Raw genomic sequence first — 12,800 nt, 5'->3', positions numbered from 1 at the left:
CCTTTGCATAGTCAATAAAACACAGGTAAACATCCTTCTGGTATTCTCTGCTTTCAGCCAGGATCCATCTGACATCAGCAATGATATCCCTGGTTCCACGTCCTCTTCTGAAACCAGCCTGAATTTCTGGCAGTTCCTTGTCGATATACTGCTAAAGCCACTTTTGAATGATCTTCAGCAAAATTTTGCTTGCATGTGATATTAATGATATTGTTCTCTAATTTCCACATTCGGTTGGATCACCTTTCTTGGGAATAGGCATAAATATGGATCTCTTCCAGTCAGTTTGCCAGGTAGCTGTCTTCCATATTTCTTGGCATAGACAAGTGAGCACCTCCAGTGCTGCACATGTTTGTTGAAACATTTCAATTGATATTCCATCAATTCCTGGAGCCTTGTTTTTCACCAGTACCTTCAGAGCAGCTTGGACTTCAGTACCATTGGTTCCTGATCATATGCCACCTCTTGAAATGGTTGAATATCGACTAATTCTTTTTGGTATAAGATACAGAAATCCCACTCCTAGGAATATACCCTTGAGAAATAAGATCCATCACATGAATAGACATGAGCACATCCATGTTCACTGAAGCATTACTCACAATAGCAAAAAGATGGAAACAATCTAAGTGCCCATCAACAGATGAATGGATAAACAAACTATGGTGCATACACAGAATGAAATACCACACAAAAATAAAGAACAATGATGAATCTGTGAAACATCTCACAACATGGTTGAATCTGGAGGGTATTATGCTGAGTGAAATAAGTCAATCACAAAAGGACAAATACTGTGTGAGACCACTATTATAAAAACACATGAAAATGTTTTCGCATAGAAAAAAACAATCTTTGATGATTATGGGGGGGGTGGGGAGGAAAAACACTAATTAGATAGTAGATAAGTGGTAGCTTTGGTGAAGATAAGACAGTATACAGTACTGAAGAAGTCAGCCCAACTTGACCAGGGCAAAATCATACATGCTTCACAGACACATCCAAAGGCTTTGAGGGACAGAGCTACTGGGCTGAGGGCTGGGACCATGGTCTCGGGGACATCTAGCTCAATTGGTATAACATAGTCTATAAAGAAAAGGTTCTATATTAGACTGTGGTGAGTAGCATCTGGGGTCTTAAAAGCCTGCCAGCGGCCATCTAAGATACATCCACTGGTCCCATTCTGGCTAGAGCAAAGGAGAATGAAGGAAACCAAAGACACAAGGGAAAGATTAATCCGAAGGACTAATGGTCCACACCTACCACAACATCAACCAGACTGAGCCGAGAACAACAAGATGGTGCCCGGTTACCACCACTGACTGCTCTGGCAGGGATCACAATAGAGGGTCCAAGACAGAGTGGGAAGAAAATATAGAATATTCAAATTCATACACACACACACAAAAAGACCAAGGTTGCTGGTCTGACAGAGACTGGAGACACTCCAAGAGTATGGCCCCTGGATGCCCTTTTAATAGTCCTGAAGCCACTCCTGAGGTTCACCCTTCAGCTAAAGATTAGACAGGTCTATAGAGCCAATGGAAACCCTGGTGGTGTAGTGGTTAATTGCTATGGCTGCTAGCCAAGAGGTCAGCAGTTCGAAACCGCCAGGCACTCCTAGGAAACTCTATCGGGCAGTTCTACTTTATCATATAGGGTCGCTATGAGTCGGAATCGACTCGACAGCAGTGGGTTTGGGTTTTTTTTGGTATAGGGCCAATAACAACACACTTGGTGCCTGGTAGTTCAATCATGTATTCAAGACTAATAGGCATACCAGCCCCAAAGCAAAGATGAGAAGGCACGGACAGGAAAACTGGATGAATGGAAACAGGAAACCCGGGGTGGAGAAGGGGAGAGTGTTAACACATCGCGGAGTTGGCTACCAATGTCACAAAACAATTTGTTTATTAACTGTTTAATGAGAAAATAATCTGCTCTGTAAAGTTTCACCTAAAGCGCGCGCGCACACACACACACACGCTCACAGAGAAATGGTTTTCTCCTCGGTCAGCTGGACCAGCAATCTGCGTTATCACATAGCTGGCCCCTTCTCCATCACTGGGCATTGTGAAGCCTTGGTTTCAGGTGCTCCCTGAGTTTGCTGGACTTTTCATAAGAAGGTATCATGCACATACTAGTTGCTCTGTGTATGTATAGGCTTCTCTGTGACATCTTGTATACATTGATAAAATGACAGTAGCAATAGTCTCCAATCTATTTTGCTCCCAGAATCAGGAGCAACCCCATGTGTGAAGATGCTTGGGGTGGGGGCGGGGGGGATGTAAGGAATGTCAGTAAGGGCTGATCCCCATGTTCAAACGGCAGTGTTGTAAAAGGGAGAGGAAGTTGGATACACTTGGAACAAAGCCAATGTGAGCTCCTTGGTGGGGCTGGTGAGATTTGGGGTCATCAAGGTATCCCACCTTTCCTAGGTGTTGGTTTTCAAGACTAGCCCCCATAAGCCATTCTTGCTTCTCCTTTCCTCTCCCTGTCCAATCACAGATTTTATAGGTGAAGCCAGACATTATCAGTCCTTCCTCCAGCATCAGTCATTTGCACCTCCAGCTTGAGACTTGCGGAGGACTGGGGAAATGGACACCGTTTCCAGCAGGGACACCTCCTTCCATAGTAATGCGGGCATGTTTCTGAGCTAAAACTCTACAAAGGAAAGGCAAGTAAAGATAGAAAAAAAATTACCTGTTGTTGTGGGTACCTCTGTTGGCTTTAGAAAAGATGCTGTGGACAGATAGCAAAGAAGAAAATTATACACTCTCTTGGTTAAGTGTCAAGCTCTCAGTCAAGTGTTAGTGGGTTGTCCACCTATGGATTATCTATAGACGGTTTCTGATTGTCATATCCCTTTCCTGTATCCTTTCTTTGTGGTGGTGCTCCTTCCATTCCCAGCAGGCTTGTGCACAGGGAATTCAAACCTATGGATACAAGCCCAGGAGAGGCAGAGCATGTGGCTCACAGAGAGCATCCTTTGGGGACCACTTGCTGTTCAATGTAACCTACCCTGGCCTTCCTTGATGGTTTGGGGTCATTTCTCTCTTTCCCACCTCCTCTCTGCATGTTGTATTTCACCAATAAAGACCCTACTGTGGAAAAGCCATTGGCCTAATTTGAAATGTGACATCTATTGGGCCAATCACGGAGTCAGAGAAAGACTAAATAGTGATGCTTTCAGTGTCTTCTTTCTGTACAAATCTGTTGAGTAGAACATGGGACACAGAGGTAAGCCCGTGCAGTGCCCTGCCCTTGGAAGAGTTGGGATCAGAAGACAATGGCCGGCATCTAAATAGTGTGCCTCATACGGCATGCACTGCCCTAGCCACTCTACACAGAGAAATCCATTGGACCCCAACACGGCTTAGGAGGTGAATGCTACTACCATCCTCCTCACCCTCGTGCAGGGGAGGAAACTGAGGCAGGAGTGGTTCTGAGGATTGTTCAAGGCCCCACAGTGGGTAAATGATGAGCTGGGATGAAAAATCCAGGCCATCTGGCCCTAAACCACTGCCCAGGGCGATTTTGCCCAGGCAAGTCACGGTTAATCAGTTAAGAACAGCTGAAAATTACCTGAAGTTGGGTAACTGTCAGCAGCTGATGGTGTTGAGTAAGGCAAAGCAGCTATGAAAGACATAAATGAAAAGGCGTGGGTAGGTCATCTCCCTTCATTTTTCTTAATCCCGAGAGGTAGGCTTACTTATCTGGGTCAGATAGGGGCAACGTCTTGTTCTGGGGAGAAGCTGCTCATTATCTGGGCAACTGCTTAAGAATGGCCCTAAGTGACCACAGTTACAGCCACTGGACATCCAGAACCAATACGTTCATCTCGGTCCTACTGCCAGACCCTGAAATATGTCTTGTTTTGTTGTTTTTGGCCAACTGTGGCCACAGCAATGGTTGCCTTGTTGTGGAACCTATCTTTTTTTTTTTTGTAATTCTTCCTGAGTGGGCAATTTGAGGAGATGCACCTTCTATTTGAAGAGTTATTCCTTTATGATATTAGAATTAAAATTTATATTTAGTTCCACTTCTGATTAAGGGTATTTTTAGATATGCATGGGGCGTGAATGGGTTGGATTAGATTAGATAGTTCATTGTTTACTTTGTTTTAATTTTAAACACTTTAACATTCTTTATTGCCACTGTGTTTAATTTATGTAGCGTCTCTGGCAAGTGACCTTGCCTTCCATTTATGGTGGTGATATAAAATGTCCATGTAAAATGAAATTAAGCACAGTCCAACTGTAAAATGAAGATAAAAAGAGTCCACTTAAAGGAAGGTGCAGTGATTAAGCGGTTGGCTGCTAACCGAAAGGTAGGCCGTTCAAACACATGAGCTGCTCTGTGGGAGAAAGATGTGGCATTCTGCTTCTGTAAAGATTACAGCCTTGAAGACCATATGAGGCAGTCTACTCTGTCCTATAAGGTCGCTCTGAGTGGGAACTGACTCTAGGGCAACAGCTGTTTTTTTTTTTTTTTATGGGAATATTAGAGTGGGGCAGTGTGGGGACATGGCAGGGATTGTGCCAGGGAGACAGTGAGTAGGCTGTGCAGGATGCCTTGTAGCCTCACTGTGGGTTCGCTACAGCTCTAGGCTCCCTTGGATGGGGGACTCACTGAGCTGAGACAGTCTTTTGCCCACCCCCTGCCTCCAGGTGATTCTGACCTGCAGAGGCAGGGCCCACCTGCGCAGACGACGCTGGCATCCTCGTGGTGGCCACAGTTGTGGGAGAACCAGCCGCTGTGAAGGCACTGCCATAGCCTGGCTTCATTCCCCATGCACTCCACGTCGTCCAAAGCAATGGCGCCCAGGCCACGGCTGAAGTGTGCCCACCCGAGGGCCGACACTGCCCTGCCGCAGCCCAGCTGCCGACATACCACCTGGGCGTCTCGCAGGTCCCAGCTGTCATCACACACGGTGCCCCAGCTGCCGTTGTAGTGCAGCTCCACGCGGCCCTCGCACGGGTGACTGCCATTGCTCAGCCGGAGGGCCACATCTGGGGACGCAGACACACTCCGGTCACTGGTCTGGGTGCTGCCCTTCACCAGGGCATTAGAAGGAGGTGTGGGAGAGTGGGCTGGTCTTGAGGCTCTGTCCCTCACACTCGGTAAGGGATGCATCGTGGGTTCAAGTGGGCTTCAGAGTCCTTGGGGTTTAGTGTCTCACATCAATGCAATTCTTAAAATATTTTAAAGCTCTTTCCCCAGACCAGACTCTATTTCATGGAGGCCCCAGGAAGCCCCGTGTAAAGTGAAAAGCACTGAGCCTGCAAACACTAGTTGTTGCTGCCCTTAGTGTGGAATCGCGTTCTTAACGCCGGGTGAAAAGAAACTACACGTGGGTTCTGAATGAAACAGTCTCAAAGACAGCCAAGTCAAGTGCCCTGTTCCAGAACAGTGTGACATGCCTCTGATCTCAGAAGTCACACGTGGATGTGTCATTGTCCAACCAGCTTCTCCCAGTCTTAGCTTGGGTGTAAACTGAGGATGTGGGAGACCACTTTAACCTTTCAAGCCCCTAGTGTCCACTTGATTGAGTCTGCCTGTCGACCTAGCCATCATTACCAAGCAGGGGCTGAAACGATTGAAGGACCTACCCGTATCATTTTCGTCTTGCATGAGAGACTCGTAGGATGCGTAAAAGCCAATATTGGTGATGATGGCATCACTGTGGAACACCACCGTCATGCGGTTTGAAGAGGAGGTAAATATTGGGGTTGTACTGGAGCAGAATCTCCCCAATGAGAAAGGTTCGCTTTGTGGGCCATCAAAAACTTCAATGAAGTCGTACGGACAGCCATAGAAATTTTCCATTCTGTGGAGTGAAATGATACCACTTAGGCTCAATCCACTGGGGCTCCCCCCTCCGCCCAAGTAAACATTGCTCATATTGGTTCAGGAAGGGTTTTGAAAAAGCTACCTGAAGCCTGCATCTCCTCATATGGGTCAGAGGAAATGATTATCAATTTACGTGGGTAGTATATATCCTCTTGTTCCTAAAAATCTTTTGGTTTTTAAAGTTTTGATTCAACCGTATTTTCTGAATAGGTATTACAGGCACAGTTAATAGAATTTAAGTGGTATTGATGGTTATGCAGTGAAAGTCAATTTCTTTCCTACCCTGGACTAGCCCCCCTTTCACTTAACTCCCCTTCTAGAAGTTTCTTTTTGTTTCCTCCAGAAACACCAATGTGCTATACTCACTGTCCATGGTTTTCAGTCTATTCCAAAGCAATGTATCCTTCATGTGTGGCGGCAATATATGGCTGTGCCAAAATTGATTGAATGGATTCCCTGCCAACCTTTTGCTTCTATAAGAATTCTGCCATGATTATTCTCTGTGCTGTTGAGACTATATCTGTAGACAAAATTCCTGGAACAGGGATTGCTGGGTTAAAAGAATTATGCATTTAAACTTTTGAAGAATATTGCTGAATGGGCCTTCAAAGACCTACCTCACTTTTGAGAATTAAATATGGGAGTTTTTTTTTTTTTGCAACGGGGAGTCAGTAAAACTGGTGTGTTTGAGTAAAGACAATAGTGAAAACAGAACTGTTTACTCACTTCAGCACTTCAAAACTAAGTTTGACGTGGGCCCTGGTATCCACTTGTATGTCCCAGGCACATACCATGTTTGTGGGGTATTTTTTGGGATACCAAGGGCTGGAGAACGAGCCTGAATTATTTGTGAGCAAACCACCACAATGGAAATTTTCATCTGCAAGAAACATGGAAGAAGCCCCGTCAGAACACGGCCCTGACCTCTGCTGATGTTTTTAGAGGGGCTGAGGGGGAGAGTGAGGGCAGACGTAAGGAGACCCTGATTCTAGGGTGGCTTTTGTCGATTAGCTCCCGATGCTGTGCTTTTGTAGACGAGGCTCGTTACACATGTCTTCATAGGATTTGTGTGAGGGGACAATGATAGTGACATTTTACAAGGGCTTGAAAGGACTCTGTGAACCTGTGTGCACAGATCGGTCTAAACATGGGTTGTAGTGAAAGGAGTGCAAAGACAATACAAGCCAAAGAATCCTTTCTCAGTACAGGGGCAACGGTGGTTCAGTGGTAGAATTCTTGCCTCCCATGTGGGAGAACTGGCTTTGATTCCTGGCCAATGTGCTTCACGTGCGGTTTGTCACTGGAGGCTTGGGTGTTCTTTGGTGCTGAACAAGGTCCAGAGGAGCTTCCGGACTAAGAGTAGAAAGAAAGACTAGCTATTTACTTCCAAAAATCAGCCAGTGAAAACCCTATGGATCACAACGGTCTGATCTGCCTGCCATCATGGGGATAGCACAGGACCGGGCAGCATTTTGTTCTGTTGTGCGTGGGTCGCCACGAGTCAGGGATAGCTAACAACTACTGTGCCATGAGTCAGAAGCCAATCTGACAGCAGCTAACAACAACAGTTGTGCTATATACAAATCCTAACTGAAATCAAGACTAAGATTGCTTAAAGTATCCAATTTATAAGAGATATTGGATTAGCTGTAGAATTTGTCGAAAGCCCTTCCGTGCTGCAGCTTCTCATATAGAAAAGGAAGGGAGAGCATTCCTCTAGTTACTGGAAGTGCTAAAATGGAAACAAAGCAAACGTAAAACTACGGAAAGAGTTTAAGTAAAAACAAAGTACCTGCAGGGGGGCTGTCACCAGTGGAGTCTGAAAATATGTAGAGAAAAAAGATGCCATGAGCAAAGACCTATCCAGATTATTCCTTTGAAATATTCAAAAATATTGAAATCAGAAGAAATGATTTCTCTGTGCCCCAGTGGACAGAAAGGACCGTGACTCCTCAGGAATGGGGACATTCGCACACCAAGTGTGTGGACAGTGCACCCCTTGTTGAGTGCTGCTGCTGGGATTTCTATTTCCTGCTTCCTCCTGGACCTGGTTGCCTGACCATCACCACAACAGTTAACCCCCCTTCACAGTAGATGCTGACTTGGGGAGCCCCAGAGCCCAGGGGGTTGCGTTTATGGTGAGACTCAATCTCCCTCCCTCCTACCTCTCTCCCTGCCCTCTGCTGCCCCCAACCCCATGACTTTGTCAGCCCCAATGGGCTGCGATGCTCCTGTTCATTAAAAAAAAAAAAAAAAAAATTTTTTTAGCAACATAGAATTTAATCCGACTGTACCCCAACTTCGGGATTAAAGAGTAGCCAGGACTCATACACACCAAAAAAAAAAAAAAAAAACACCAAGGACCTGGCAATTCATTGAAATGTATGGAAAAGCGATACCTGTTGGTCCTACTTTGGAGTTCCCATCGACACCTATTCAAAGACAGATGAGAGATGGATTGAGTAAGGCAGTCACATAATTCATTTAAAAAAATCAGGGACTTTTTTTTCCATAATAAAAAATAATCTCTTTTGGAAAGTTGGGAAAATTGGATCAATAACCACCAAAACCCATTGTCATCGAGTCAATCCTGACTCATAGTGGCCCTACAGGAGAGAGTAGAAGTGCCCTATAGGGTTTTCAAGGAGCAGCTGGTAGATTCCAGCTGCCAACTTTTTGGTCAGCAGCCGAGCTCTTAACCACTGTGCCACCAGGGCTCCTCAATAGCCACCAATGCTGGTTAAAAGATTGGCAGCCTACTTAAGTGCCCCCGGGGTGAGGGAGCATGCTTAGCTTTTCTGTCTCACAATGGCTCAAATGACACATGGTATATTTATTTATTGAAGTCAGTTATTGGGCTGACCACGGTTTAGTAACAGGAGAGGAATAGCCACAACAGTGGATTCAAACATACCAATGATCATGAAGACGGTACAGGACTGGGCAATGTTTCGTTCAGTTATACACAAGGTCGCCATGGGTCAGAGTCAACTCAATGGCAAATAGCAACAACAACAATAGAATCTCCTTCATACAGAGGTTGAGAAGATTGGACGGGATAATGAATGCGCCAGGTTTAGCAGAGCCGGGCACATGTGAAGCCGCCTCTGGACACCAGCTACTACTCTCAGTCAGCAGACGGGACTGTCACCAACACAGGAACGGAATGTCTGAGGATACAAGCCCTCTGTTGAATCACCACAACTGTTCAGGTGAGACCTTGGGCATTTTACAGACACAACACTTTAAGAGAAAGAAAACCAACTCTGGCTAATTGGCTTGAAGCTGGGGGGAGGGCTCCTTTCAGAGTAATTGCCTGCTGGGTGGACTTCTCCCCTCCCAGAGGCTGCTGGTTGTGTTCTTCCTCTCCCCCAGTTGGCTGTGTGCCCGGGGTGCTCACCTGAGCAGATGACACTGGCGTCTTCGTGGTGCCCACAGTTGTGGGAGAGCCAGGCATTGTGCGGGCACTGCCACACCTTGGCCTCGCTGCCCGTGCACTGGACGTCATCCAGCATGATGTGGCCCTTGCCGCCATCAAAGTAGCTCTGAGCTGGGGCCGACAGGGCCTTGCCACAGCCGAGCTGCTGGCACACAACCCCGGCGTCCGTCAGATCCCAGCTGTCATCACACACTGTGCCCCAGGTGCTGTTGTAGAAGACCTCCACCCGGCCCTCACACCTGTGGCTGCCATTCACCAGCTGCAGGGACACACCTGAGGGACAGGAAAATGGGGGCTTCTCAGCTGTGCTGCTGTCCCCAAACACGGCTCCTCGGGGACCTCCTGCAGGTGGAGAGTGTTTCCCAGCACTTGGATACACTTTCCCATGTTAGGCAGCTGGACTCTAGGTAGAGTGGGCCTGTGTCCCAGTTTGCATGGGGTAGTCCTGGTTTGTAAGGAGCCCTGGTGGCACAATGTTAAGCACTTGGCTGCTAACTGAAAGGGCAGCAGTTCAAACCCGTCAGTGACTCCTTGGTAGAAAAGACCTGGCAATCTGCTCCCATAAAGATTACAGCCTAGAAAACCCTATGGGGATGTTCTACCCTGTCCTATAGGGTCACTATGAGTTGGAATCAACTGGACAGCAAACAACAAGTCCTGGTTTACAGCTATTGTAGATCAATGAATATCTGTTCATTATTTCAGGGTTCTTTCTGAACCCTCAAAAGCATCCCAGTTGGATAAGTTACATGTTCACCCTAATCATAAGCCACCGGGAGCTCAGGCATGTCCCCCACATCCTGCTGCAGCACCAAAGGGGGTTGTAATGTTGGATGATGTTGGTACTGAATTCGGCTGGAAGCCATTTGTATTGAATTCTGTTGATGTCTATATTGAACTCTGGGTTGGAAGTTGCAGTTTAAAGATAGTTTTTTTTTTTTTTTTCCTGGAAGGATTTTTCTTTTGTTATTTCTCTATTGAGTTACCCTATCACATTCTCCCTTCCTTTGGAAAAGAAGGAGGCGCTCACCTGGATCCTCCAGTCACACATAGAGTGAATGCAAGACACAAGCCTTGAGCCACCTGCTTCTTCAGCCCAGATGTTTTGGTGGAGGACTGTGACAGTGAGTGGCTGTGCAGGGGTGAGGGGTGGGGGCTTTTAGCATCAGCAAGGATGCCATTAATGGAGGTGGACCCCGCAGGTAGATTTAGAAAAGCCTTTCTTCTCTTAAAGGGCAAGAACACAAATCGGATGTAACCTCCCTCCAAGGTGTGTGTTAGGGTACCTACCACTGTCCCTTTGATCTTGCTGAACGGCCTGGTACAGAGCATAAAACCCTGTGTTGGTGATCATGGCGTCACTTCTGAACACTGCCGTCATGATATTTGAAGAGGAGAGGAACGTGAGCTCAGCCCCAGCACAAAACCTGCCCACAGAGAGTGAGGCGACTTGCCGGCCATCGAACACTTCAACGTAGTCATAAGGGCACCCATAGATGTCCTCTAGTCTGAGAAGGTAAAGCCAAAGTTAATCTTCCCAAGGGAACGTGCAGACATGTTTCAGATGAAACTCATCATTTCCATAGCATCCAGGTAGAAACTGTAATCACCCTTGCCACCTCCTCTTCCAACCACACATCCCCACCGCCCACCAAGTCCAGGTGATTTTACCTCTTAAATATCTCTTGAATCTGCCTTCTCTCCTTCCCTTCTGGGGACTGTCCCAGGTCAGGCTTTAATCATCTCTCCCCTGGTCCAGTTTACTGGTTTCTTGGCTTTTAGTCTTTCCCCATTACATTCTATCTTCCTCTCTATCTTGAGTGTCAACTTTCTAATGTGACTCTACCTACAAAGTAAAGCCCAAACTTCTAGCTTTTCCCATGAGGCCATTTTCACCTGGCGACTCAATGGCATTGGGTTTTTACTGGGAACCTAACCCTAGTCTCATCTCCTTGCCCCCTTACATTTGCCATGTTGCTTGATTTGCAGATATATTGCTCAACACGCCTGCTCTCAACAGTCACGTGGTGCTTTTCTACCCATTATTTAAGGCCCTATTCCAATGTCACCGCTTTGTGGCACTGTCACCAACTCATTCCCTTCCTCCCTACACATCCCAGAATGAGTTAGTTCTCCTTTCTCTGAAGGGCCTGGGCTCTGTAGTCACAGTACTTGGATTTACCTCTGACTCCTCCACTTACTAGCTGTGTGAGCTGGGTCAAGTGAAGTGGCCCCCCTGGGATTTGTTTGCAAATCTATAGAATGGGGATAACCATATGTATTCAGTGAGGCTGAAACAAGATGGTGCATGTGACGTGTTTAGGTGCCCAACCATAGTAGGTAACTCCTGTACACCGCACGCAGCATGCTGTGTTACCATGACCTGTTTACTGGTCTGTCCATGGGGTGGATGGATGGTTAGAAATCTGAATGGGTAGCAGGGTGAAATTTTCACTTTAATGGCTGGTACCAGAATTTCCTTAGAGAGAGAGCTATCCTTGTTGAGGGAGATACTGATAGACTATTTTCGGAATGGAAGAGGAGGTTTTTGGGTGTGGTCTCAAAGGAGACAAGGAAACAAAGGCGTTGAAAATATGCTCTGCATAAAATGTGAAGAGAAATTTGGGGGCGGAGACGAGCAGGAGAGAGAAAAGAGGGGGACGTAAGAGAAGAGAGGGAAGAAATTCAGAGGGAGGCTTGGGTCTGCAGAGAAAGGCGGCTAGTAGGAAATTCTGAAGGGGGTGGTTGACAAAGAGCTTTAAAGAACAGAGGTGACTAATATTCAATTTTAAGTTCTTTGCATTCCTGCAATGTATGTGCCACGCTTCTGTCACCCCAAATCTTAACTAATGCTAATCCACTCCCAGTGCCTTGTGTGAGTGATGTGTTTGGTGCGCAGGGGAGTGGGGAATAAAGAAAGAGGGTTATGTTTCATGTATGGGTCAGCGCAGGACAGAGAGGAGAGAATAGCTACTGGAGGGAGACTCTAGCAAGACTGAGGTTTCCAAGAAGAGAGAAAATTGAACCAAGAAATGATCATGAGAATGTAAACCTCTGGGAGGACTTTGGACTCCTCACTGGATGCAGGTTGAAGGAGGAAGTGGTTCAAGTACAAATCGTGTAAATCTTAAAGCACAGGAGACCTCAGCTGATGCTGGTTTACAGACAGTTAAGGGAAAAGTAGCCCATTGTCCTGGAAGGGGCAAACTGGGGCTATTTAATCTGTAGAAGAAAAATCTTAGTAGGGACGTGATACTAACTCTTAAATGGAAGAAGAACCAGGTTTGTTCTACGCAGCAGCAAAGGGAAGAATGAAGACCAGTCAATGGGAATGAGGAAGAACAGATCAGGGTTCAGTAGGAGGAAGGAGCCAGCTGAGAATGAAGAGGTGAGGTCTTTACGGGTGGGTCAGCCCAGCTGAGGCTTGATGGCCGGGGTCAGGGATACTCACAGGTATTCTCTCATTGTGTAGGAAGTTGAGTTAAATGATTAAGAAGACTCTCCTAAG

The 12,800-nt window shown here is 46.5% G+C and overlaps 1 protein-coding gene across 1 annotated transcript in view; it reads right to left on the bottom strand.

Annotated features, from left to right (window-relative positions):
• The window catches only part of LOC126059404 (deleted in malignant brain tumors 1 protein-like), a 109,579-nt gene that overhangs the window by 19,698 nt on the left and 77,081 nt on the right, over positions 1-12,800 (bottom strand). The window contains exons 45-53 of the mRNA XM_049855105.1: positions 10,583-10,800; positions 9,254-9,565; positions 8,253-8,285; positions 7,646-7,672; positions 6,580-6,733; positions 5,613-5,830; positions 4,701-5,012; positions 3,586-3,636; positions 2,704-2,742 (exon numbers count right to left, since the gene is read on the bottom strand). Of these exons, the coding sequence (XP_049711062.1) occupies positions 2,704-2,742; positions 3,586-3,636; positions 4,701-5,012; positions 5,613-5,830; positions 6,580-6,733; positions 7,646-7,672; positions 8,253-8,285; positions 9,254-9,565; positions 10,583-10,800 (1,364 nt within the window). The remainder of the gene's footprint in view (positions 1-2,703; positions 2,743-3,585; positions 3,637-4,700; positions 5,013-5,612; positions 5,831-6,579; positions 6,734-7,645; positions 7,673-8,252; positions 8,286-9,253; positions 9,566-10,582; positions 10,801-12,800) is intronic.

Source organism: Elephas maximus, chromosome 16 (genome assembly GCF_024166365.1).
Source record: "Elephas maximus indicus isolate mEleMax1 chromosome 16, mEleMax1 primary haplotype, whole genome shotgun sequence".
NCBI lineage: Eukaryota > Metazoa > Chordata > Mammalia > Proboscidea > Elephantidae > Elephas > Elephas maximus.
This window is presented reverse-complemented; position numbering and strand designations above follow the sequence as displayed.